Source organism: Crocodylus siamensis, chromosome 1, assembly GCF_052110815.1.
Source record: "Crocodylus siamensis isolate JL-2025a chromosome 1, ASM5211081v1, whole genome shotgun sequence".
Classification (NCBI taxonomy): Eukaryota; Metazoa; Chordata; order Crocodylia; family Crocodylidae; genus Crocodylus; species Crocodylus siamensis.
Window position 1 is genome coordinate 166,852,842 of NC_143395.1, and position 27,761 is coordinate 166,880,602.

The 27,761-nt window shown below is 43.0% G+C and overlaps 1 protein-coding gene across 1 annotated transcript; it reads left to right on the forward strand.

The window, feature by feature from the left end:
- Positions 1 to 4,316: 4,316 nt before the first annotated feature.
- On the forward strand, positions 4,317 to 27,761 carry HHIPL2 (HHIP like 2). Its single transcript, XM_090048495.1, has 9 exons — positions 4,317 to 5,323; positions 10,060 to 10,709; positions 12,064 to 12,207; positions 13,362 to 13,693; positions 15,239 to 15,365; positions 16,042 to 16,187; positions 17,164 to 17,245; positions 23,657 to 23,739; positions 24,834 to 27,761. The coding sequence occupies exons 1-9, from the start codon at positions 4,937 to 4,939 to the stop codon at positions 25,142 to 25,144; spliced, it is 2,262 nt and encodes a 753-aa protein (XP_089904621.1). The 5' UTR covers positions 4,317 to 4,936; the 3' UTR covers positions 25,145 to 27,761.

Here is a 27,761-nt window from a genome sequence, read left to right on the forward strand (position 1 = left end):
TTTAATATGGTACTCTGATTTATTGTGTCCTCTCAGCACCCAATATTCACATTCTCTCTCCAGACTTGAATAAAGCCATTAGCCCTATTCAAAGAAGCAATGAGGAATGCTTGTTGTCTACAAGCTGAGGTATCGAGTAACTCGGTAGTTGCAATTTTCTACGTGGCTGACTCTGTAGCATCTGAATTTGTTAATCTGGAACCAGCGTTCTTTTTGTAAGTGGATCTTGAAGAGATGGTCTTGAATTTAAATGCTCTTGCCCTTTAGAAGAAAAGAGAAGTATTGGAGTGGGGTATCTTACTGAGACTAACACAATATTCAAACAAAAGCCACAGACAACTCTGTCAAGGGCCTCAGTTTTAGAAATGGCTTGTGCTTGCATCAGCAAATCAAGCAATTAGATGTCTAAATATTTGCACGCCTAGTTCACAGTGAATGCACAACTGAGAACAGTCATTGCAGTGATTTTTAAAGAAAGAAGGTTAAGTCAAGACTTCACAGAACATTTAAACCTGCTCAAGGGGGTGGGGGTGGGGGGCAGGAGGGAGTTATTTCCTGGCAATGCTGAACCTTGCAGCTGTGCTCTTCCCAGTTTGCTAGAAGCCTAAACAAAGGAGGCACATTATAGGTAGTGCCTATGTGCTAATTCAATTAAAACTACAGGCTACTGCAACAAGTTGGTTACAATTCAAATCTCCAAAATAAATAGTTTGCTGGAAAGGCTATTCTGTCAGTCCTCATCACAGCTCAGTTGTGTATCGCTGTCATCATATGCTTCCATTTGTCATCTGTGCAGAAAAGAGCTCAGATAATTAGAAAATAACTTGTGCTCTTGCTCTGAAGTTCAAGCATGATCGTAGTGGGCAAGATTTCTGAGTGGCCATTCAATTCGTAAGGATGATAAGGTAGTTCTCTTCCCCTCCCCCCCCCCCCGAATATTACCATACCAAATTTGATCAATAGCATGTCAAAGAGCAAAATATTTTCCAGATGAAACTGTGAGAAAGCTGGTGTGTGTTCTCTGTCTTCCTGTTTGCTGCTCTCAGCATACTGACATTTGAGACAAATCGCCAGAAAGCCCAGTGTGCACTGAACCTAGCACTTCTACAGTGAGTTTGAGAACTAGGCTTCTAAGGCTAAGTACAGACAGTCAAAAAAAAAAACCCCTGGGGCAAAAAACCTGAGGCTGAATTGATTCAGTCTTTGCAGATTAGTCTAAACTGCAAAGATTGAACCAATAAGCAAATTAACAGACATTCACTTTTGATTCAGGAAATGCAGCCACATGCCTGCAGTAGCTCAAGCCAGAAGCCAGGGAGCATTGGAGCACAGCTCTGGTATGTAGCCAGAATGTGCTGTGCCCGTGTTTCCTCTTCCTGTTGCCCCCAAGGTCCAGAATCACAGCAGCAGGACCCTGCAGGGTTGCTTATCACTTCTTCTTCCTGCTTCCAGATATCTCTGGGATTTGTAGTACACAGTTTCAGGCTACACTAAGTAAGCAGGGCAGGGCAGCACAGCTCTGTACTTGGGGGAAGGGAAGTTTAACCCCCCCTCCCTAGCCCCAGACCCCAGCAAGGGTTTGCTGAGGGGGGCAGTTAGTGAGCTAGCCCTCACTGCTCCAGCTAGGGAGTAGAGTGGCAGTGCCAGCCCTGATCTCTGGAGCAGACAGCACAGCCCAGCTCAGTGCTACAAAATGCTGGGGATTGTGATTTAACTTGGAAGGGCTCTGGGCCCTTAACAGGAAGGGCTCTGGGACACAAGTTTCATAAACTGCTTTGACCTAAATCTGTTAAGTCTGGTACCACATTCAACCAGGTTTATCTTAAACCAGTTTTAGCCATTTTGAAACTCTTTTATGTGCACTGAACTTCTATTCTGTTACAGGTTTAAACCAGTCTCTGATCACTTAAACCAATTTCTGTAGCTTCTGTCCCTAGTACTATCTCCAAAGGCTGCTGTCTATTGGTTTACACCAGGAAGAAAAAAATATGGAAAACTCCAATGAGGTTTATGAATTATCTTGGTATAATCTAGGCTCACACACTAACATGTATTAATCCTAAACATGTGGTGACTGCAGAAGATCACTACAGGGCATTAAGTTTATTTGGCTACATTATTGGTTCTTTTTTTTACCTTAATAAGTTCAGATTTCATAGAATCATAGAAGTAGGGTCGGAAGGGACCTTGTAGATCTTCAAGTCTGACCCCCCTCCTGGGTGGGAGAAAAAGACTGGACTCAAATGAGTCCAGCCAGGTAGTCATCAAGCCTCTTCTTAAAGAGCCCCAGGGTAGGAGCCAGCACCAGTTCCCACCTGGCTGCCCTAACTGTGAAGTAGTTCTTGCAGATGTCTAATCTAAATCTACTCTCTAATAATTTGTGTTCATTGTTCCTTGTCATGCCAGGGGGCGCCAGGGGGAACAATGTCTCCCCTAAACCCTTCTGGTCCCCCCTAGTGAGTTTATAGTCAGTCACCAGGTCCCCCCTCAGCCTTCTCTTGTGAAGGCTGAACAGGTTCAGGTCCCGCAGTCTTTCACTGTAGGGTCTGTCAGTCCCCAGATCATGGGGGTGGCCCTCCCCTGGACCCTCTCAATGTTGTCTATATCCCTCCTGAAATGGGGCACACAGAACTGTATACAGTACTCCAGCTGTGGCCTGACCAGCGTCGCATAGAGGGGGAGGATCACCTCCTTGGCCCTGCTTGAGATGCACCTGTGGATGCACGACAAGGTGCGGTTAGCCCTGCCAACCGTAACCTCGCATTGTCGGCCCATGTTCATCTTGGAGTCAGTAATGACTCCAAGATCCTTTCTGCCTCCGTGCTCTCAAGAAGGGAGTTTCCCATTCTATAAGTGTGCTGCTGGTTTCTACTGCCTAAGTGCAGCACCCTGCACTTGTCGCTATTGAAACGCATCTTGTTTATGTCAGCCCACTCCTGTAACCTATCCAGGTCTTGTTGCAGTCTTTCCCTCCCTACTAGTGTGCTCACCTCACCCCAAATTTTGGTATCAGCAGCTAATTTAAACAGGTTGCATTTCATCCCGTCGTCCAAATCGCTGATGAAGAAATTAAACAGCGCAGGCCCCAGGACCGAGCCCTGGGGGACTCCACTGCCCACTTCCCCCCAAGTCGAATATGACCCGTCCACCACCACCCTCTGAGTATGACCCTCCAGCCAGTCTGCAATCCATCTGACTGTGTAGGCATCAATGCCATAGTCGCCTAGTTTTTTAATGAGGATGGGGTGGGAGATGGTGTCAAAGGCCTTGCTGAAGTCTAGAAAGACTACGTCCATGGCAACACCTGCATCCATTGCCTTTGTGACCTGATCATAAAAGGCAATCAGGTTGGTCTGACATGACCTGCCCCTAATGAAACCATGCTGGTTGCCCTTGAGAATCATCCCTGAAGCTGGCCCATCACAGATGTGCTCCTTGAGGATATTCTCAAAGAATTTCCCGAGGATTGAGGTAAGACTGATGGGCCTATAGTTGCCCCGGTCCGCTCTCTTCCCTTTTTTGAAGATGGGGACCACATTAGCTTTCTTCCAATCATCTGGCACCTGGCCCAAGCACCACGAGTGCTCGTAGAGCTGTGCCAAGGGCCCTGCAATAACCCCTGCTAGCTCCCTCAACACCCTGGGCCCGCATCTGGACCCGCTGACTTGACCACATCCAGCCCCTCCAGAAGTTCTCTAACCCCGTCCTCCCCAACCTGAGGTCTGGAGGCGTTCCCCTTGAGTCCATCTTTTAAGCATAACCCTAACTCAACTTTTATTGATGTTTGGGCATGACTATAATATTTCTGTAAGCATTTTTGTCTGTAAGTTATTGGGATATAAATCGAAAATTAAGTGAATCTTAAAAAGGAGGGAGGGCTTTCTGGTCTATCCCTGAAGAAAAAGATCAAAGTTGATCAACATCTTTTTTAATTCAATAAAATGGTCAGGATAAGATTCCAGACACCGAGGTGCTCGGAAGATCACTTCTCCCCAGTGTTCACACCCTGCTGAACCTGGCACAGCTAAGATGGGCCAGCCACCTCTCAAGAATGTTTGACACTTGCCTGCCAAAGAAAATCTCCTATAGCTAACTGTCAAATGAAGTACACTTTCGTGGTAAACAGAAGCGCTACAAGGACATCCTAAAGGTGTTCCTAAAGAGTTTTGGCACTGACCCAGAGGTGTGGGAGCAAATCACTCGTGATCGTCCATCCTGGAGGTCCCAAATCCAGAATGGAGCATTGGCCTTTGAACAGCAACGCACGGCAGAAGCCATAAAGAAATGTACGGCCAGGAAGTCAGAAACCTCCTGTATCCAGTCCTCATCGTTCTCCTGCCCCTGCTGCAGCAGATTGTTCAAAGCAAAGATCAAACTTATAAATCACCTAAGTACTCATGTGACATAACCTCCACCCCCCTCTTTGTTCTCTTCCCTTTCCCTTTTTTCTCCTTTTGTCTTTTCTCTTTCCATTTTTCTTTCCCACTTCTTTTCGCTCTTCTTCCCTCCCTTCCCCCCTGCTGGATGCAGTCGTCTTTGCCCACGAAGGATGAACAACGCAGGAAAACAGCCAGTACTGGTTGCAAGTGATTGATTCATCTTCCTTCACTGGTAACTTGCAGAGGTGCAGCATAATTTGCCATGAAAGAGGAGAGGGGGCTGATCAGGTTCTGTACATTTGGATCACGTACTGATTTGTCTAGTCTACAGACTCCACACGTGATTTCTGACTCTGTTTAACTAGACTGCGGGAATTAGATCTGCAAGTGCTTGTGGGGGCATAAGAAATGTGTAGAGGGGAGGATTCTGCAATGTGACGTGTAAAATACCAGAGGAGCAGGCTGGAGGTTTCTACACTGCTCAAAAATAGTAAACTTTAGAGAGAGTGATGATCAAACACTGAGCTCTGTGGCTGGCAGTTTCTAAAGCTCAGAGGATGAATAAGCCATACCTTAACGAAGGCCAGAACTTGAATACATTTGGCCTCAGGAGATTTCCAGAGGAGAAAGTAAATGTTTGGCTGGACATTAACAGGAGCAGCTGCTCCGGAGTTTCCTTCTCTTGCCCAAACTTTTTCCTTTGCTTCACCTTCTTGCTTCTGTGCCAAACAAGCCTGCTCATGGGACATCCCCAGTGCCTGGACTATGGACCTCCTTTTCAGCCTCCTTTACACCTGGAATTCTGCTCTGCCTATGAGAAGTTTGGCTGCTGCGACCAGGAAAAAGACAACAGCATTGCAGCAAAATACTGGGAGATCATGGATTACATTAGTCCCCGGGGTCACAGGCTGTGTGGAAGGTATATCAAGGATATCCTATGTCAGGTAGGGCAGATGGTTTCAACCTGTGTGCCCACTATTGATTTCTATTAGAAGGTGATCTATCTGTTTTATCACTTCTACATCTATGGTGCTGGGGATAGGGGTGGCAGTGGAGGAATATTGTTAATGGATAATAATTGATCCCAATGTGAACTATGCTAGATGTGACAGCTTGCACAAAATTGAGGATACTATAATGTAATAATGCATGTAATAATGATTACTCTGATTGCAAGTTCATTACCTATCAACCCCCTGATCAAATTAAAGAAGCTGCTGTTAGGAGAGACAAATCCTAGCCCTTTTGTAACTAAAGCGACATTTAGAATAAGTTCAATATTTATGTTTGCATTCTGCTCATAAATCCAGGGTAACTAGATGTCAAGTTATGCAGAACCAAATGAAAAGAGAATAGGAAGCTCAGTGTTTGCATTCCCAGGTCTCATGGAGGGTGTGTTTAGATTGTCTTGCTGCCTAGTGCCCTGTAAACGTTGTGGTTAGTAAAGTAGAACAAAATTAAACAACCAGCAGATTCATACAACCGAAATATAATGAGGCTTCAGTTGCTGTGTTCCCTCTGTACTGTCTTCATCCGGCTCCTGGAAGTAGATGCTGTGCAGTGGCAAAACACTAAAGGCACAGCCCTTCCTGAGCTCTGGTCAGAACAATATTTTATTATGGGCAGAAGGGACCTGACTTTTTTAACAACCTTGTTAGTTATGCAGGTCATGGTTTACTGTATGAATGCCAGCATAAAACAGCCAAAACACACTTTTAGGCAGACAAAAATTCTTCCAGCTTTCAACTTCTTTAGACATAAAATATTGTCCATGTTTACCAGATACTTCCACTTCTGTTAGAACATTGGCAAGATTCTGGAGTCACTTTGGAAAAAGCCAGCATTCGGAAAAAGAAGACTAAATGCTTAATTGGTCACTTTTACAGCCAGCTAATCTGAAAAAAAATGTGGATCAAGGCAGAAACTCTCAGATTCACACTAATGACTGAGAGGCCCAGGGAGGATTTCCTGTATGTGACCTTTAGAAAGCAAAGATACAGGAATAACAAAACTGCTGCACCTTTTTATTTTGATCAGATAAGCAGAGCTTAATTTGAACTCATAATCCAATTTTAGGGAAAAAACCCCATATACTGGCATATATTTTTTATAAGTATCCTGAGATCTTACAATGAACCTGATAGAGTAGGATATATGTCACAATAATAATAAATTAACTCTGTGATGAGCAGTAGCTTGTGATTGTTGAAGTTTTAATAGCCTGTTCTGCTTCCATTCACATGGGGATAGGCAGGGTTCCTTAGTAAGAGTTATTTGCTTATTGCATTAGCATAGTGAATGGGGAACGAGTAAATAATGAATTTATTTTCCTCAGTCACCTGTAATTTCCAGTACATTAACAGTAATGACAGATTCTCATTTCAGCAAGTTAAGGATATCCTAATAATTCATAATGATTGTGTGAAATGTCAACACACAGACTTAGTGTTACACAAGTTTAAAAAGATGCTGCTGAATAGTTACACTGTCAGAATCTAGATTTGCAAGTGGTTGCTAACTAATAACTGCATGTAGTAAGACATCAGTGAGAATACTTACTGTTGCAAATACTACCTCTGGTGCTAAATGTTTGAAGGTCAAAACTTAAGGGACAGGCAGAGAAGGAGAACATTATTATTTGCTCACATCTTTAAAGCAAATTAACTTAAGAATTAATTATAGAGAGAGTGATTCCTATGCTTTTTTATTACTAGCTTGCATTGCAAGGTTCTCCACTGAATTTTACTACAGGTGTATTCAGCAGCTGTTCTGCTATATAGTGGTAGGTGTGTCAACCTATAAATATTTTTGGGAAGTCAGAATAGCAATGCCCTTGGAAACAAATGCATCCATTCTGTACTAGCTATAGTGGAAATCAAATGACGGGTCTGTTTTTACAGCTTTTCCCATTGGTACCAGGATGCTGATAAGAGTTGATATAAAGAGCTGTGCAGTGGAACTCATCGATAATCCATAATAAGACTTTTACAGGTCTTACAAAACTCAGGAGCTATGCTGTGCATTCTCAAGCACCATTTCCTGACACCTTATCTATACACTAATGATTTACAGATAGAGAGGACCATTGTAATAATGTTTGGCTTTGAATGCATTTTTCATCAAAGATTTCCATCTGTTACAGTGCAAATAACCTGCATTTGTCTTCATTATTTTAGTTAATGTTAAAAGAGAAGGTGTAATGCAGCTTGTTTCCATTGACTTGAAAAGAACTACTCTGACCTCAGCTGAAAGTTTGGGCCATCTTGGCTAACTACACTTATTTTAAACCTGTAGGAATAGTAAGTCTGGTTATCACTGGGTGTAAATGGTTAGCTACATTGAGATGTTGGCTTGGAAAGTGCATGTGAAGTCCATGCCAAGACTTGCCCTTAATAACTTTAAGCTAATGTTTTTCAGCCAGGGTGCCATGAGATCTTTTTAAGTGTGTTATGTAGTATTAGTACTGTTAGGTGGGCAAACAACCACACATAGTTCATGAGATAAACCCAGAGATGTCTTCAACTCCCTTTGCATTGTCCTACCCATGTGAGGGAAATGGGAACGGGTGACCAGCAAGTACAGAGAGACAGCTTGATGCAGTTAATGTGACACCTTTATGTCAGATGTTTAACCAGTATACTGGCTGTTGCTTGCATTCCTTACAAGACAGCCAATGTATGTGAAACATGAGTGGCTTAGGAAACAGCAAAAGCTACTACCTGAATGGCTGGGAAAAAACCCTTCACTATTTAGAAGGTGTAATATGTTCACTACCAGACTCTAACACCGCAAGGGCTGCAGCTAGATCTTATCATTAAAGATGCTGAGACTACCCTCAAAAAAGAACAAGTGCATTTCAATGGTCCAGCAGTTGCCATAGCTCTCAGACACCTGACTACTGTGGTCTCATGCACACCAACACAACCCAAAGGAAACTCTTTTCAAGTCAGTGAAGTGTTGCCAGTGCAAAATTGAGGTGACGGGCAGTAAATGTTCAAATGCACGGAAGAGGTCTCAACACTGAGTGGCAAACAGCTCTTTGGAGCCAGCTTCAGGAAAGTACTGGCTAAGAGAGTCATCTTTAGGTTTTACAGGGTCCAACATACAGTTGGCTTTATCCAGTTCCCCGCCACATCCTTTCCTCAGTTTCTGGTGATCTCCACCTAATGTCATATTTTGTGAGATCTTGTCTTGCAACCTAAATTTTATATGTACATGTACGTGTGTGCACTCACCAGAGCCAGCTGGGGTTATGTCACAGAGGGTGGAGTCTGTAGGCACTCCTGAGGCCCATCCAGTTATTATTTGCTCACATCAGGGCCTCCCACTTGCAGGTGTCTTTTAATGGAATAAGACTGGACAGAGACCTCTGTTGCCATAGTTTTCATTGTATTCAGGGCAATAAAAGTCCATTGCTGCCCTTCAGTGTTTTTGGAGGGCCCTAAACTGCAGATCTGCCATGATTTTGTAGCTTGAGGCATAACACAGGCCACAGGATTCTGCCCCACCATATCACACTGCAGATTTCTGTTCCGCAGTGCCTTTTTGGCAGGAATGAAGTAGGAGTGTCAGAATGAGGCAAGAGGATCAGTTGCTGTGCAGATCTGTAGTCCTAAACCCATACACTTGTGTGGTCCAAGAGGTCTAGTATTGGTAGTGGGGAAACTGTGTAGCTATTCCATGCAAAAGGTACTGGGGTATAGGACTCCTTTCTAATCTCTCACCCATATGCTGCTGAGGTGATAGGTTTCTATTTGTTTTATGTGCTGTTTTAGTCTAATAACCTGGGCAGCTCACATGGGACTTTTCTGCTGAAAGGCAGTGACATCTATGCTATGGTTCTACCCTAGTATAAGCAATGAAACATCTTTATTATAATAAAGTTTAATGTCAGGATTTGTTACCTTCATACATGAAAATCCTGGGAAAGGCTGCCATTTACCATGAAAATACTGAAGGCCTGGAACATTTGCACAGACATCCTCAGAGATTTGGCTAATGTAACATGAAAAATACCAGCTTAATCATATTTACTCTTTGGCTTTACCTTAGTCCATGCCTATCCAATACATTTGCTGTGTGCTGATGTGATGAAGCCCAATAAATCAATTTCAGCTCTCTCCAGGATTCATTTAATTGGGTTTTGGCTTCTATAGGTCTTACATTCATGAATATGCAGATCTAGTTTTAAAAGAAATATCTTAAAAAGGATCCAAACACAGCTGGATGAAAAGCTGTTAAAAATTTGCAAAGCTGGTGTAGATTAAATATTATTTTTTCTGATATCTTGCACATCTGAAAATCTGGCTGTTAAGGTATATAACTTTTGGCACCCCAGCTTGAAACTACTGATTTGCCCAAGATGATACAGAGGGTCATGGCAAATCCATGCATAGAACCCAAGAGTTTTAAATCTTAATTTTGTAAAAGTAACGTATTGACTTCAGTGGAACTCCATACAGGTTGAAAGTTAAGCATGTAAATAAGTACATGCTAAAAAGAGGCCTTAAAACTTTCAGAGAAATGTCATGATGCTAACTACTCCAGGAATGATTTACTGTAGCTATTAGTCTTCCTAATTATTTTCTGTGCTATTGACTATTCTGTTTGCATGAAAGCCATTTGATGCATCATGAATGTGTGTACACAGAGAGGTATTAAGTTTGTATTTTTTTTATAGGAATGTTCCCCATATGCTGCTCATCTCTATGATGCTGAAAATCCTCAAACACCTCTTAGGAACCTCCCAGGACTTTGCTCTGACTACTGCTCTGAGTTTCATTTTAACTGCCATTCTGCTATCACGCTGCTGACTAATGACAAACACATCCAGGAGTGCTGTGAGAGGAACACGACCCGCTTCTGTAACCTCCTAAACCTGCAGGATCAAGACTATTGTTTTCCCAATGTCCTAAAAAACACAGACCTAAATCGGAACCTGGGACTGGTGGTGGAGGACCCCAAGGGCTGCCTTCAACTGTGCCTGACAGAAGTTGCAAATGGGTTGAGAAATCCAGTACTGATGGTACATGCTAATGATGACACTCACCGTATGTTTATAGCTGAACAGGTGGGAATGGTCTGGGTTTACTTGCCAGATGGGAGCCGGCTGGAGGAGCCTTTTCTGGATATCAAGAAAATAGTGCTGGCTTCCCCATGGATAGGGGATGAGAGGGGTTTCCTAGGAATGACTTTTCACCCCAATTATAAATACAATGGGAAATTCTACATCTATTATTCATATATGGACAAGAAAGTGGAAAAAATCAGAATCAGTGAACTAAAGGTTTTGGCATCTGATGTCAATAAAGCTGACCCACGTTCAGAAAGGTAAAGTTTGTTCAGAGCTGTACTGACTGTTTCAACTGCTAATCTGACGAGAGAGTCCTTCCTCTTCCACCCGCACAGCAGCATCCAGAGAAGTTGCAATCATTTAGAAGTGATGTGGTTGGATTTTAATGGAGACTGCCAAATTAAGCCAGAAGCAATGTGAATGATTTGTTCAGGGTCACATGTTGAACCTGAAGCAGGATGGAAGACCAAACCTGGGAATCATGACTTCCAGTTCTCCTTTAACCATTTGAAAATATTAGCCCCTAGTCCTGTGGAAAGAGAAAGTACAATAGCAAATTCACACTCCAGTAATTTAAACTGTAGGGCCTGTAGAATATTAATACCTGCTTTGAGAGTGTCTTGTACATGTTCATATTTTCTATACAAGATGATTTCCAATTATGTAAGCTCACTGATTTTTCTTCCACTATGAAGATGTTTTATTGCAGTGATATAATAATGTTCATGTGCACACACCACAGCAGTTCTGAGAAACACAGTCTTGTTCTTTCTTTAGAGTGTCTTCATTTTAATTAATAATGTGACTGTATTTTCTGGGGAACCTAGTTCTGTACCTTTTGCTCTTGGAATGGGATGGGTTCATGATGCCACATGTTGGTTTTTGTGCGCTTCATGTTCATTCTGAAAGACATACATGAAGATCTTGAAGCCCAAAACTAAACAGTTGAAAACAATACAAATTATTTAATGGCGTGAGTTTAAAAGGGAAGAAGCAATTTCCCCTAGGAATATATTTTAAACAGATCAAGGACTAAGTGGATCCTGGACACAGAACTGTCCTTTTTCTCCTAGAAAGGGTTCTTCTATCTTGAGATGAAAGCATAATGGCGGGGTAATGTGGGTGGAGCTAAAAATGCACACAACAACATTAGAATGAAAAGATCCAACTGTATATTTAAGTAAACTACTTTAAAAAATATTTTCCCCAGGTTATTCCAACTGAAAAGGCTCTCTGGCCCATGGAGCTTTCTGTTGATTAATGGGGGGTAACCAGGAGCTCTGCCAGTACGAGACTAATAAGGTGGAGCTGTTTAATTTTTCCATCTCCTGTAAGAGGGGATAGATAGGAACAATCCATGCCACCTGCTGGGTTTGCAGTCATTGTGCCAGGGTGCCGTGCACCTTGAAGACTTAAACAGAAGCGTATGATTAGTAAAGGAGCTTGAGGAGCCCTTACTTCTTAGCCTGGGAATGGTATGAATCTCTTAGAAGGGTATACTGTGCTGCCTATTATGGGGACTGCATAGTGGTACATTGCTCTAACTCAGTAAGGTGCTGAATCTTATCCAGTGGCTTCATCTGTGATTATTTCTTTTTTCTTTCTTTTTAGGAACCTTTTAGAACTTGAAGAACCAGCTGCAAATCATAATGGGGGGCAGCTCCTCTTTGGTGTGGATGGCTACATGTATTTGTTTACTGGGGATGGAGGAAAAGCTGGGGACCCTTTTGGAAAATTTGGGAATGCTCAGAACAAGTAAGCTAGAGGATAGATTTACATATCTCTTGTGTGCATATCAGCACATTGGCTCAGTACATGATGAAACAGAATTTGGGCACAGATATGGGCTAGGGACAGTAATAACACTTAAACCGGTATAAATGATTGGAAACTGGTTCAAATCTGTAACCAAACAGAAATTCAGTCCACATAAACTGCTTTCAAAATGGCCAAAACCAGTTTAAGATGAACCTCATGAGACCTAACTGATTTAGGTTAAATCAGTTTATTGAACTTCTGTCCCAGATCTCCTCCAGAATCAAGTTAACTCACAGTTCCCCAACATCCCAGGATTCTTTGCACCTCCTCTGCAAACCCCACATTTCAGGAAGGGCAGGCTACCCCAAGCTGTCTGCTCCAGCTAAGCAGGGAGGCATGCTCAAGCACCTCCAGCTTCTGGCCTAGGCCACTGCATGAATGTGGCTGCATTTCCAGAATCAAAAGTGACTGTCTGTTCCCTTGCTTATCACTTCAATCTTTGCAGTTTAGACTAACCTCTGAAGATTGAATTGATTCAGCCTTGGGCTTTTTGACTGCCTGTACTTAGCCATGTAGGATGGAAAAATAAAACAAAAATGCTCCCTGTTCAAGCTACTTGACTAGTCATTGCAAACCAGGACTATGACCATCATACAGTGTCCTCTGTGTATTTCTGAGACCATTTTGGAAAAAAAGCTATTTAGGGGATATGGTTGTAAGGGTTCATTGTTGTTGTATCAAATTTTACAGAACTGAGATCAACCTTTTCCAAAAAGGAAAAGTGTGGGTAGGTGGAGGAGGAAAGTCCAAGCTAATGTGAACAAAAGGAGAGACTCTGTTGCCTAATTTGCAGTAGAGCTCCTATCTCTCTCTGTTAAGCAGTTCTGATTCCCTCCAGCAGAACAGAGAGGTGTGCATGTGCACACACATACACATGCAAGACACTGCAGTATAGTATCCACTAGGGCTGGTTGAAAATAGCCTGAATGTTGAAATTTGACCAAAAAAATAGAGTAAAAAATCATGCAAATTTTTTTTGGGTTGGGGGAAGAGGCAGTGTTCCTATTCTCCCTCCATCTTGGCTGTGGACATCTATGAGCTGTTATCTGCCATTTCGTTAACCCAATGTCTGCACCTTGTCTTGTTTTCAGGAGTACTTTATTAGGAAAAGTTTTGCGAATAGACGTGGATGGAAAAAACCCAAGTGGAAAGCCTTATCACATCCCACCAGATAATCCCTTTGTCTCAGACCCTAAGGCTCTCCCTGAGATCTATGCCTATGGGGTCAGGAATATGTGGCGCTGCACTGTTGACAGAGGGGACCCAGTCACCCACAAAGGAAGAGGGAGGATATTCTGTGGTGACGTTGGACAGAACAGATTTGAAGAAATTGACATCATTGTTAAAGGAGGGAACTACGGCTGGAGGGCTAAGGAAGGATTTGAATGTTATGACACAAAACTTTGCCGTAATTCCTCCCTAGGTAAGCTACTCACATTGATTGCTTGAAAGGGCACATCCCATGCAATGTGTGTTAAGATAACAACTCTGACGCCATTTTTCCAGCAAACTGCAGTAATCTGAAGTCAGAGATGGGCAGTATATTTATGTTTGATAAGAAACACAAAAATCCCTGCCAACCCAGATGCACTGAAATGAAAAAGGGTCCTGAGACCTGGAAGACTTCCCCATCATACCCTGCACATACAATACCCAGTCTAGTCATTGGAAGTCTTTGTATTTAGTCAAGTGGTTACTGGATCAGGACCTAAGTGTATTATGGGAAGTATTTGCTGGCTATTGGCTAATATTGAAGCCTGGCTACCAGCCTTAGTGCTGTGATCCTATAGCAAATCTTATGCAGGAAGCATTGTGAGGTAGTGGGGTGGGATTCAGAAGACCTGGGTTCTAGTGATAGCTCTGTTCCTGAGTGTTTTTGGGTAAGTTATTTTATAGCTCTCTGCCTCAGTTTTGCTGTATTTATAATAGGAATAATGATACCCACCTGCTTTGGAAAGTACTTTGAGACCCCCTGATAGATTTTGTTACTGTTGTTGTCATTGTTTTGTCCCTTGAATGTTTTGCTGATAAACACTACTCTTAGATTAAAAAGTGTAAATGATTCTTGAGGCTTGAGGGGGTGTGTGTGTGTGTGTGCATGCATGCACACCCATACCCACACAGCACCCATCTGTCTACATACCACATGGCCAGTGGTGATGCTCATGAGGTGCCACAACTACAGAATACTCTTATGTTTTCAACAAAGGTAAGGGTAATACTGTGGCCTAAGGACCAGGAAGGTTATCTTGTACCTGTTTTAGCTTTGGCTGCCAGGATTCAGATTTTTACCAAATTAAATTTTTCTCCCTCTACCGTTCAGCAACAAAACAAAACCCCCATAAAAAAGCAGAGGCTGAGTGGCAAGTTTTCAGCACTAAAAGAGACAGAACCAGCTTTCATGGTAGCAGTTAGAAAGTTGGGAAGTAATTCAAATGTTTGGTATTACCTAGGGTTTTTCGAACCAGATTTTCAGCTGCTGCCTGTGGTGAGGACACAAGTGAAGACTGATGTTTGTTTTATGCATGTATTGTGCTGGGAGGCTCCACAACATGTAAAACTTTAAGTGTCTGCTCACATATTTTGTCACTTCAGTAGAAAGAACATATTTTTTAAAGATAATCTTTATCAAAATGTTTGATAAAATTGGCCAGGCCAGTTTCAACTCACTGTTCTTAATATTTTTGCCATTTTGGGATCATGAATTCCAATTACAGTATATACTTGGTGTGAAGAGTATTTGTCTAGTATGCTAGGGAAGTCCACTAGCTGAGCCTTGTTAAGCCACATAGGAAGCTCAGAGTTGAATTCTTCACTGATGTAAAGAGTTTAAGCATTGAAATAAATCAAACTTTACATTACTTTATATTAGCTCTTTTGGTCCTTGTTTTCCTCATCAATGTTTTTAACCAATTGTTTTTTAATAAACTGTTGAGTGAAATATTTTCTTGGATTTTGTATTGAACAGATGACATTCTTCCAATATTCGCATATGGCCGCAAGGTGGGGAAGTCAGTCACTGGAGGATATGTATACAGGGGGTGTGAGTCACCAAACCTGAACGGCCTCTATATTTTTGGTGATTTCATGAGTGGGTAAGGAAGTTTCTGTTCTTTTCTCTCCAGCTGCCCTATGCACCTATGTTTTCCATCAGTGCTATTTCTGTGTATCTGAATCCTTGTAGCCCAGAGTAAAAGAATATCCCAAACATTTCAAACTATTTGGACCAAAGTTTTCTCTGGTCCATTATGGACGTGGCACCTGTAACATTTTCATCAGCATTATAACTTTCCCAGAGTTACAATGTCTTATTATTTTTATTCAAGCCTATCTTTACTAAAGATGGCATGTCTACACATGACACTATGTCGCTGTAGCAACACACTATGGTGATGTAGCGTGTTTCTGTGGTGACGTAGCGCCGATGGGCACAAACCATGATGCTGATACTACATCATCGTAGTGATGAGTTACCTCGCTATAGTGTGTCGCTACGGCGAGACATAGGCGCTAAAAATAACCGTGTGCTGCCTGGACAGCCCAGTAATGGCTGTTACTGCACTGTAATTTAGTACTTCTTAACGCAAGTACTAAATGAGGATGCAGAACAACTGCACCATGGGGGACATGTGTAGATGCAAGCAGGATTGAGTCAAACCCTGTTAAGGTCCTAACTAATATTTTTATTTCAATGATACATAATTTTGGCAGGAATTAATTCTGTTAATGGGAATATGAAACAATAAAACATAAGTTTTATTTTTCATCTAGTCGACTTATGGCCTTACAGGAAGATGAGAGGACAAACAAATGGAAAAAGCAAGATATTTGCGTTGGTAGCACTAAAGCCTGTGCTTTCCCTGGGCTGATCAGCTCTTATAAAAAATTCGTCATCTCATTCGCTGAAGATGAGGCAGGTAATGTACCCTGCTAGCCAGAGAACTGGCTTCTGTGAAAGCTTCAGGACAAATGGGTAGGCTTATGCTATTCTCTGGAAGTGCTAACGTAGGGAAGTGACTGCAAAACTGTGATGTAGCATCTCAGCTCCTGGAGCTGGCTGATGTTTTAGGCAGTTCCTAGGTGCAAGCTCTGTGAGTTTATCCCACCGACCTGGGAAATGTGCAAATGTTGCTTTGTTGTGGAAGCTGGGAAGTCTTCAGACTGTGTTCTCATAAAGTGTGACATGGATGAACATTACACTTCTGCTGTCTCTACTCTTCCTCTAAAATTTTGCCCTGGTGCTATAATGTCATTTGAAATGCAAGCATCATTTTTCCTGGCATTTTTTCAAACTACAATACCCTTCTTCATATTATACTGAGTACTAATCAGAAGATGATATGAAGAGTGGCTGATTTCTCCAAATGCAGATCTGAGCAGTCGATTAACAAAAGCCTTCTGTCATAAATGATTATCCATTCTGGCTTCTGCTTGATTTCCTTTTTTGGTACTTTATAAAACAGCTAAATATTTGTTCTGTGGACTTTTCCTCTATTTGTAGTTGTTGAATGCCTTTGGAATAAAAAGCAGACTCTTATTTAAGAGTACAAACAAAATACAACACCCATTTGGAGTGTCATCTACAGGAACCCACTGGAGCCTGGTTGCTGCATTGTGGTAGGGATGCAAGGATTTCTGGGCTCACGCAGTGCCACACTGACATAATTGGGTCTCTGTGTGGGCACAGCCATTCTGTCTACTTGTATCATGATGTTGGATTAAATCCCAAGACTTGAAAAAGAAACAAAAGGCAGGCATGACCCTTTCTGATTACACGAGTTAGTAGAGAAGCTAAGGATGAAGGGGGAATTGTAGTGTATCACATCTGGGCTTATTTGGAGCACCTGCATCTGAATCTGCTCATGTTCTTAAATATTCTCTCTGTCTGTTTAGGGGAACTTTATTTTATGGCTACATCATATCCCAGTGCTTATGCACCCCATGGATCTCTCTACAAATTTGTTGATCCTGCAAGGTTAGTGCTAGTTAAGATTTGGTTTTTCTTTGCCAGCTGCTTTGTAATCACCACATATTCTGTGATTATGTTGCCAGGCAGGGTACATAATCAGTAATCTACACACTTACATTTTGATCTTGATTACCTCACGGTAAAGCCGGAGCAATTATACTAGCTTCAGTGAAGTTACTTCACACATACACTGACAGCAGAGTCCAGATCAGCATCTCATAAACATTTTGGTACAATATTAAATAACATTTTTTTCTTTAAACATCCAGGATACAATACAAACTTGTTTTAATAGCACAAAAAAATTCATACCCATCAGGGTCACAATGGAGATAGCTTTTGTCTGCGTCATCCAAGGACCTTGTAAAATAAAGAAAACTTATTTTTGTAACAGCAGGAAGTTCTTTTTTCAATGTTTTTCTTTCTACTAACTTTAACCTGTGTGGCTTAGCTCTTGCATTCCTGCCCTCAGGTCAGCAGTGCAAAGGAAACCCCTGAAAAAGGGGTGGTGACCCATGAAATATTAAAACACGGCAAGTGGCTGAGACTGTACAACAAGCTAAGGGAGACTAGATGCAGACTGGTTATAAGCTACAATGCCTTTCCCTTTAGGGTGTTAGTTCTAATCTAACATTGTCTGTTTAGGTTGTTATTCTTGACTTATTTGAATGTAATTAGTGGTCTGAGAGGCCTAGATTTTGTTACTATGGTCTGGCCCCTTCAATTGCCAAACTCTACAAACAGGCTAAGGACTGAATGGGCCATAGAAAACAATGCTTTTTTACCATGTAAGGTAGATCATGTCTTAGCATGTTTTCAGGGAAAGCTTGTATTGCTACCCTCTGAGAAGCACCCAAGATCAGCACAACAAGGTTTCACTTAATTTCTAAACTGACTTAGATTGAAAATTAAATTAAAAATAAATGGTAAGGGCCAGGCTTTGAGTATTCTAGCTATTCCAGCACTGTGCAGAGAGGCTAAATGGGTTTGACAAGGTCAGTTCTGAATCACCTCTGTGCACGTCTGTTAGACTCCCTTTGGATAATGTTTGGAGGTTGTTGATATGCTGGCACTTTCCTGAACTTCTGTCTGTGACCTGGCAAATAGCCTGTCCAGATTTGTGTCTGTAATTGCATGCAAGGAAAGCTAGTTTGCCAAAGTCAATGTGATGGGTCTTGGGAGAAACCACAAGGGAAAGAGCTGAAAATCTACCTTTGTCCTTGTTTCGTTTATAACTTATAATTAGGGAATAAAACTAGTTTAGGAAAACCGGGGGCCAGAGTTAACACAAACTGGAAAGCTGCTGATTGAAGCTGAAGAGGAAACAAAGTCCAAATAACTGAAGGGTACATTCATAAAACAATTACATAAATAAAGTTTTACATTTCTATAGCCCTTGTATACAAAGATCATAAAAATAATCAATTAAGCTTCAGTGTGATGTACAAAGGGTTTATTCCTGCTTTAGAAAAGAAAAGCTAAAGCACGGAGGTCCAGATTTTCAAAGGGATGGCCTACACAATTTTGGCTGAGCATTCAGCTCCCCTGTGGTAGTAGAACTTTCTGGTGGCAGAAAACACCAGCTGTGCAAGCAGTTGAAGACTTCTGCCACCACCCTGTAACTGACAGAAAGCATGTGCAGATGCATCTGAGCTGGCTGCCATCTGTCACAGCCCTTCTAACAGCTGGTGTCTCAACGGCTAGGGACAGAAGCAACACATAAACCGGTTAAGTGATCAGGAACTGATTTAAACCTGTAACAGAACAGAAGTTCAGTGCACATAAACCAGTTTCAAAATGGTCAAAACTGGTTTAAGGTAAACCTAGTTGAATGTAGTATCAGACTTAACTGATTTAGGTTAAACCGGTTTATGGAACTTCTGTCCGAGACTCCCTCCTGATTCAACTTAACTCACAGTCCTCCAGCATCCTAAGATGCTGTGCAGCCCTGGGTTGTGCTCTCTGCTCCAATGGAGCAAGGCTGGCTCTGCCCCCAGCTGCCAGCAGGCACTTTTCCATCTCTGGCAGCCAGGAGTGGGGCAGATTCCCCCACCTCACCCCTTCCTCAGCTGGGGAATCAACCCAGCTCCCAGCTGGGATGTGGGGAATAAAGTACCCACTGCCAGCTTCCCCCCTCCACTGGGGTCTTGTGGGGGAATCCCCCCTCCCACCCCATACTCCCTCCTCAGTTGGCCTGCAGGCCAGGGAGGGGGCATGGCCAGGGAATTGCCCAAGCTCTGGTGAGAGGAGTAGAGCCCCAGCTGTGGGCTCCGCCCTTCCTCCCCAGTGGGGCATCCTTGGGTCAGCCTAGAGCCCATGGGAGGGCTGGCACTTAGGCAGCAGAGACCCCCCGATGTACTCCCTGCCGGGCTAGCTGCCCCCAGAGAATGTTGTGGCCAGGGCAACAGCTGTGCTCTCCCCCAGCTGTGCCAGGACCTGCTGGGCTGTAGGCCACTCGTACCAGGGAGCCCCATGCTGCAGGATGTTTTAGGTGGCGGAACTTTAGCTGGCAGTGTGAGCCCTCTCCCTCCCAGGATATTTTTACAAGTGGGCCTCTCATTGGCAGGGGCCCCTGGACCCATGCATTAATCTGCCTCTGCCTCCCCACTATGCCAGAATGAGAGACAGATCAGAGAGGCTAACGATATGATCCAACTTCTGTTGAAGTCCACAAGAGTTTTCCCATTGGGCACTTTTATACATGCTCTGGGGCTGGGGTGGGGGTGGTGGTGACACTTTAATTTGAGTGGCTGTCCAGAGTGGCTCTGAGAGACACTTTAATTAAAGCGCTGCAGCATCTCGTGTATCAGTGTCCCCATGCTTCAGAAAGTTGGTGGGGGTCTTGAAGTAAAGCTCATTTGACGGGTTTTAGTGCAAGTGCCCCAGATGCCATTTTGAAGTGCAGGGACACTGATACGTGAAACATGGGAGGCTGCTGGAGCATGGTAATTGCCATGCTCCAACAGACTTGATTGATTAAGTCTGCTCCAATGTGCTGTAATTACAGTGCATCGAAGCAACCTCCTCACTCATGTACAGCCACCCATTGATTTGAATGGGGATATGGATCAGGCCAGATTAAAAAATGACTTAAACACTTCTACCAGGACTTAGGCAGACATCAGGTACCTTTTTCCAAAACCACAAACCCCTGCTTAGCAGCTGCCCAACTTTTGAGGTGCCTAAACTCAGTCAGTGTCTCCCAGTATGACCTGAATAGTCTCTAGGCACATGCTGAGAACACCCCTGGCCTAAGTCGTTTTGTGCCTAACTCCCCATGGGAATCTAGAAACATGGTAGAGCCAGAGCTTGGCCTTCTAAAATCTTTAAAGCATTTTTCCAACAAAAGCTACATAGCTCTCCGTTCCATCATTTGTTACTCCCTCCAGACTAATTATAAGGTGATACTGATGATAAATTCTCCCTGGTTTTCCTTTGTAAACAGTGAGACTCAACTTCAGATTTTACCAGATGCCTGAAGAGAGTTTTTAGGTGATTGGTTACTTGCAAACTCACAGGGAGATGGAGCCTGGTAATGGGCAGCTTTAGCAGGACTGGAGGGTGGGACAGCTTTCTTCCTGCCAGGAGAAAGGTTGGCTATTCTGAAAGATGTTTTCTTTTTTCCTGTGTTTGAGCAACTTCTCTCCCCATCTCTCATGCCATTGCTTGTCTTCTAGAGCAATACTGCACCTTTAATCATTTTTCCCTTGGCCCATGGGAAGTTTTTCTTCCCAAACTCCATGTAATTTCTGCTATCTTGGGCACATTGCTAGCCTCTTCAGCTTCCTCCTGCCTATTTGATTAAGTATTTAGGGTGCAGACAGAAGAGCAGCTCCCTGTTGCAACTCATAGCACTTTGCATGAAGCGCTACGAATTGCAACAATACCCTGCACCCAACAGAAGCTCACTGTTGCATTTGGGGAGGAGGATTCCAGCTGCTGGCTGCAAGACTGCAGCCTGGTCTCTGTAGCAACACCACTCGCCCTCCCAGACCAGACAGTGTTTTCAGAATGGGAGGGGGGGAAAGGGAGCAGAGGAAGCTCGTTCTTGGGGTTCCCCAGCTGGTGCTGGAGGGTGAGGCAGGTGGATTGGAGTCCCCCCTGCCAGAGATGGGGGGGGCCTCCAATCCACCCACCCCACCCTCCAGTGCCAGCTGAAAAAACCTGAGATGAAACTCCTTACACTCCCTTTCTCTCCTCCCATTCTATAGGCTGGGAGCTCCCGAGACACAAGTTATAGAACACGCTCCGTTTTGCAACATTTTTCAGATTTTTGTGGGATTGGGTCCTTTTAATGCTGTGTGCAGCCATGCACTTGTGTTTGGTCACAGCTGGAGACCACTTTTTGGGGCCAGATCAAGTGAAAATTGTTACTTTTTGTTCACTCCTAATTTTACTGCGCGCCTAATTTGCAGATATATGCTCAGTGCTCAATTCCAATGCAACCTAAGGTTTCTCAGCACCACAGAAAATTAGGCCCTTCCAGCTCTGACACTCTGACACCTCAAGATATGGTTCAGTGGCCCAGTTATTCAAGATATGGAACACTAACTGCAGCAAGATATGATGCAGTGATTGAGCTGGATAGCAGCTGGCCCTGTCTTGGTTATAACATAGTTATCTTGAGGGAGTATTGAGTGATAGAATGAGAGGGGTGGGGGATTGAGGTGGTTTAGGGCTTTAATTTTCATCTTGTTTTTCTCTCTTTGCATTTTAACATGATTTACAGTTTTCTTCTGTGTTCTCTTTCCCTTTCTTAGCATCTGACAAAGTACCAGGTAGGTTCATAGGATAATAGGTTAGGGTGTACAAAAATTAATGCTTCTCTGAACCACTTAATCTCTAAGGAACCACCCTACTCTGCTTTCTGCCTCTTTTTATACAGTGGTTTTCAGCCTATTTTGATTTATTATCCCTTTTTAAGTTTATAATACTGCTGTGTAGTCCTATGAGTCCATGTTGGGGGAAAAAAGAGTAACACTACGAACACAATGTAAACTTTCCATGTCTGGAAAAGGTATTGTGGAGTTTTTCGTCTTCATTTTTTTATATTTCTTCCTTTTCCTCTATGTCTATTTTCCCTCTCCCTTCTTTTTTCCACTTGGGTACCCTTTGAAGTTGGCTGCAAATCCCTGGGGTATGTATACCTGTGAGAAGCATTGGTTCAGTGAAATGTGGCCAATTTCTAGGAGAGTGACCCTTTAGACCAACTTGTTTAACAAGTGTACCCCTTCTCTCTCAAAGTTCCAGCTCATGTACCCCTTTATATTTTTTTCTTGTTTTTAAGAGGTGGGGAGGAGGGGGAGCAAATCAAGACCCCCACGGTGAGGGATTGAGTGGGCCTGGAGCTGCACAGCCAGGGCAGAGCATAGGACAGAGCCATGAGTGGTTTGCCCAGGGGGCACAGGGAGGAGGGTGGCAGCTCCCGCTGGTGCATGAACCCTGGGAGGGCATGGGGGTGTGCACCCCTGGATCTATGCATGGGGTGAGGGTGGGCTGGCTCCACAGTGGGGGAGGGAGTGGGGCTGGGGCAGGGACCTCCTAGCTGGGGTGGGGCATAGGACTGAGCTGCATGGGGGTTGGCTCCTGCAGCTATGCGCACCCCCTGGAAGGGCATGGGGGCATGTTCCCAGATCTGTGCGGGGGAAGGCAGGCTGCAGCTGTGGGCTGGGGCCAGTGCCAAGTTATTCCCAGCAGGGGCTCAGCTGAACTGCACTCAGGGCGGGTGGCGGTAGCGCTGGGAGGGAGCTATGGGGTGGGGGGGGGCGGAGAGCTATGGTGAATGTTGTGGTGGCTGCAGCTCCTCCCCTAGTCCCCTTCCAGTGCTGCCGCCCAGAGTGTAGCCTGGCCTAGCTCCCCACTAGGAAGAGCCTGCTGCAGCCCCAGCTCCAGCCTCAGCCTGCAGTTGTATCCTGCCCTGCCCTATGCTGATCTGTACGCACACACCTCCCATGCCCTCTCGGCGTGTGTGCAGTGGCAGGAGCCACCCCCTGCATGGCTCAGTCCTGTGCCCTGCCCTGGCTGGGCGCCCAGCCCCCCCCCCCTCCTCCACCACTGGGGCCTCAATCTCCTTCTTCCCCCTGCTCCCCCTCCCCCTCAGGTTCCTTCCCTCACAACACACTTAACAGCTGGACCCGGCTACTCGCCAGGCCGTCTGGGTTTGGTATCTTTCATAAAACTGTGCACCACAAAATATTTCTCCACTACAACATCAATGTTGTTCAACATAAAAAGGGACACCTTTTAATTATTTGAATTTCCCCCACCCTAATGACAACTGTTCTAGTTTCTGCTGGGGCATATGACATCACAGGGAGAGTCTTTTTGTGTGATCTCTACTTTTGGAAAAAAGGAACTTCCTGATCATTTCTCAGTTCTCTGTGGGTTTTTTTTTAATGCTTTTAATCTGTTTTCAAGGAGAGCTCCACCAGGGAAGTGTAAGCAAAAACCTGTTTCAGTGAAAACCAAGAGTAAGCACATACCATTTGTTCCACTCGCAAGTAAGTCATTAGTTTTTATTTTGCTGTGGCACAACCTCATACAATCCCAAAGGGCTATTGAGATTTGTGGCAATCTTTAAAGCCAAAGCAGTAAGCCACCACTATTAAAGCTACACAGCGACTATGTTAATTCAGACTTCTATTGTGTAATAAATATACTGTGTCTACCTAGCCTCTGCATGTGAGTTTGGAATTGTCAAAATTATGGGTTTGGGTTTTTTTGGCCTTGGTGAGAAGCAAAAATTTGAGCAGAATGTATGACAGACTTTTGGTTAAGTCACTTGACTGGGATAGAGGAGACTTTATGTACAATTCCTGTCTCTGCCACAGACTTCTTGTGTGATGGTGGGCAAATAATTTAGACTGTCACTGTAAAGTTGGGGCAATAACACTTCCTTCCTCCCATCTGTTGTTTTTTTTTTTTGTCTGGAGTATTAAGACTGAAGATATTCTGAGGGAGGAATTGCCTTCTACTGTTTCTATGAATGTTTTCCCTCAAAATTAGGTCCAATTTTGCTTAGGGCTTCCAGATGTTACTATAATAGGAATAGTTAAAGCTATTAAAATGATCAATTATTAACTGATTGAATCTGTTGAGAATTTTTACCTACCTTAACTTATTAAAATCTCCTTGCAAATTCCTTCCTTTCTTATTATGCATTTTTGGTCTTTTGCCAAAGAAATATCCCATCATTGCTTTTTATTATAAAACTGAATGAATTTTTCTAAAAACACTTCAAGAACAAGCCATAGTTCATGTTTCTTGAGGATACAGATACAAAAAGAGAAGAATGAGGCAGTTTCTTTTTCTCTCTTTGGAAAGAAAAATTGCCACTTGTGTCTGTTTCTATGTGTCAGTCTGCCAAGGGGGGCTGAGTTGTGGGGTGCAGGCACTAAGGCACACAGTTGATAGCCCAGAGGTTGCAAGCTTGAGGCCACAGCAGAGGCAATGAATCTGCTAATTCTGCTAAATACCTTGTCATGAGGACATGAAAAAGGAAAGGGTCTACTGAGGCTCCTTATTAGTTGATATTTCTGAGTTAGTCTTTTTCTTTAAAGCAGGAATGCTGAAGCATGTTAATTCCTTTTCTCAGAAACAGTCCTTGAACTGCTTAATGAACCGTCAACAACCAAGCCTCCTAAAAAATCTTATGCCAAAAAAAGCAAGAAGCCTGTTTCCACCCAGACCAAGGGATCAGCGGTAAAAAAGAAACAGAGTGGGCAGGCATCTCAGAAAACCAAGGCCAGAAAGCCTAATTTAGATCTACCAGAGCAGAAAGCAAAGACTCCAAAGGTTTCACCAAAGACTAAAGGCTCCCGTTTATCAAAACCAAGAAGAAACCTTCCCCTCTCCCAAAGAAAAGAGCAGCTCAGGAGAAAAGCCAGAAGAAACAAAAAGGGGTGAGATCATGGCGCCGCCTGTGAACTCATAGGAGCTATCACTGAGCTCAAAATAAACTGAGTCAGATGATGTACTTGCTGAATATTTCCATCATATACCTAATTAGCTGAATCGGATCAATGTTACGACTCCTGTATTTTCATAAACATGTATTGGGCATATTCAGCTTTCATGCAAACACGTACTACTCCATTGCGTTTAGTGCAAATGATTTATATGTTTTATTAAGACTTCATTGGCACTGCGGTTTTCCTAGCCTGCTAAGTTTCATGTTCCTCACAACTCTTGCTCTGAGGGACATCTCTTCATGTCAGTAGCTGTTTGAAGCCTCTGTTGATTCAATGTTAGTCCCAAAGGTAGGAGTAGATAGGCTGTAGTTTAAAGTGATTTTTGCAGCTTAGCTTAGACAAAAGTGCAGGACTGGGCTACAAAAGTCTATCAAGGAGCTGAGATGTTTGTTAGGTTTGTGCTTTGATCATAGAATATCTAATAAACTCCTTAAGTTGGCCTGATTTTTGTTTCAGTCAGTATTCTCACTTTAAGGTCCCTCAACCAGTGAATTTCTTATCTGTCATAAAATATGTTATAAAGAATGTCACCTTCTATTAAATGCCATAGACCAAAATCTGAACAGGTGTGCTTCCTTGTGGCCAGTGGCTTTCAACCGTTTTGGACTCAAGGCACCCTTTGGGAAATGCTAGTTCTTAGCTTTGGCTTGGTTTTTTTTTATTACGGAAACATATTAGGCAATTCTTTGGTTGGAAAGAGCTCAGAAAAACAACAGGGCAGACTGTTTTTGACACTATGATTCCTCATGTGAAATCTCTGGTTTTATCTTGTGGATCATACATAGCTGTTTGCACACATAACAGTGCTAATATTGCACAACACCCTTAAAAAGATCTCATAGCACCCCACAGTGCTGTGGCTTCCTGGTTGAAAGTCACTGTCATGGGCAGATGACCAGCCAAGGTTGTCTCTACCTAGAAATGTTTGAAAATCATGCTGATAGTGTCAAAGCTGAGCAACTGCCTGCTCCCATTGAGTTCAGGAGGGCTGGAGGACCCCAGCACATCTGAAAAGCAGGCTAGTTGACTGGTTTGTGCAGAAAGTTAAGCTGATTCAAGCCATCAGGCTTGCAGCACATGTGAGAGTCCTCTGACAGGCTTCTCTGTCATGGCATTGTGAAGTTGCTTTGTGCTTTACACCCCTCTACCCCCCAGGTATTTAGGAATTAGAGCCAGGTATTTCAGAAGAAGCTGTTTCTTAGAAAGAATGAACAATAAAAACCTTCATTATAAGAGCTCAGGTTGCATAGTCATTGTGAACTCAAGACAGATACAGCAGATTTTATTAACTGGGCCTATGGTTTAGTAACTTGCAGGTTACTATTTACCTGTGGCAGAGGATTTAACAATGTCAAAAGATTTCCCATGTCTTTACATATTTTCCCATTTATTTCTTTTTTGTACTCAGATACTTAACACAAATAGGGGGAGGGGAGGAATTCAGTAGCATCCACAGACAAGTAGAATGAACTTTGGAGAGAATTTGTAATAATTGCAAAGTTTCCTATTTAATGGGAGTCTTATGTGACAGCACTACAGGTATATTACTATGAGAGTGAAATAGTAATATAGCACATGCACATATAGCACATAGTAGCAATATGACGTCTGATTCTCTTATTCCATTCTTGTGAGCATGTTAACTAAAATGTTGCAGTACTGCTAAGCCCAAGTATTTGAAATGACACACACCTCAAAAAGATTATAAATGCTCTATGTGGACAAATACCTTTAGTGTGTAGGCTGTGGTTAGGAGAAGTTTGGGTCTGCTGGGTGTCCAAAACAAAATATTTTATATCCACCAAGAGCACTGCAATCATTGGTTTTCCTCTTATGCCACCACTATCATCAGCTACTCACTTGTGACATTTATGGGCTTTTTTACACTTAAGAATTGTACAACTTTAACTGAAGTAGAGTTATTAGTGCAGTACAGCATACTCTTGCATGCAAACTGTTATATCAGTATAAAGGTACTTATAGCTAATCCTGCTCAGGGAGAGGAATATACTATACCAGAATATACAGCACCTTTATACCAGTATAACTGTATCTGCACTAGGCATTGTGCTGGTATAAAACACATGGTTAGATCAGATCTAAACATGAAAACCTTGAAGCAAATGATATGACTATCTACCTTAGCTTCTTTAGTTTTATTGCCAGGCGTCCAGCTACTCCCTCCTTGCTAGTTCGTTTTAATGAACTAATATAATTTTTAAGGGAGTACATAAGCTTTTTTTCCTGTCTTCTGTAAACAGCCACTTTTTCTCTCCCTTCCCTTGCAAGGCTTCCAACATGCAGGACCTTTCTTATAGTTATGAGTGTGTTTCATGTGTGCTAATTCTCATGGATGTCCGGGTGTTCCCACAGTTCTGCCTCCTGTTAGGTGTCTTCAAATGAAAGACCCCATTTATGAACCAGCAATTAAAAAGAGTTTGAATGCCAACAAATTCAATTGCCAGTTTCATTTGACAGAATGTTCACAGATACTATTTTTTTTGCTGTATTCAGCCAATTTATTTCTACATGGGAAGAATTTTAAAGATTGG

What these genes read in the sequence shown, in the direction of transcription:
- HHIPL2 (XM_090048495.1), top strand. Translation starts at nt 4,937, where the DNA reads ATGAATAAGCCATACCTTAACGAAGGCCAGAACTTGAATACATTTGGC. An exon ending in TCAAGGATATCCTATGTCAG is followed by an intron (nt 5,324 to 10,059) that starts GTAGGGCAGATG and finishes TTTTTTTTATAG; the next exon opens with GAATGTTCCCCATATGCTGC. An exon ending in ACCATTTGTTCCACTCGCAA is followed by an intron (nt 23,740 to 24,833) that starts GTAAGTCATTAG and finishes TCCTTTTCTCAG; the next exon opens with AAACAGTCCTTGAACTGCTT.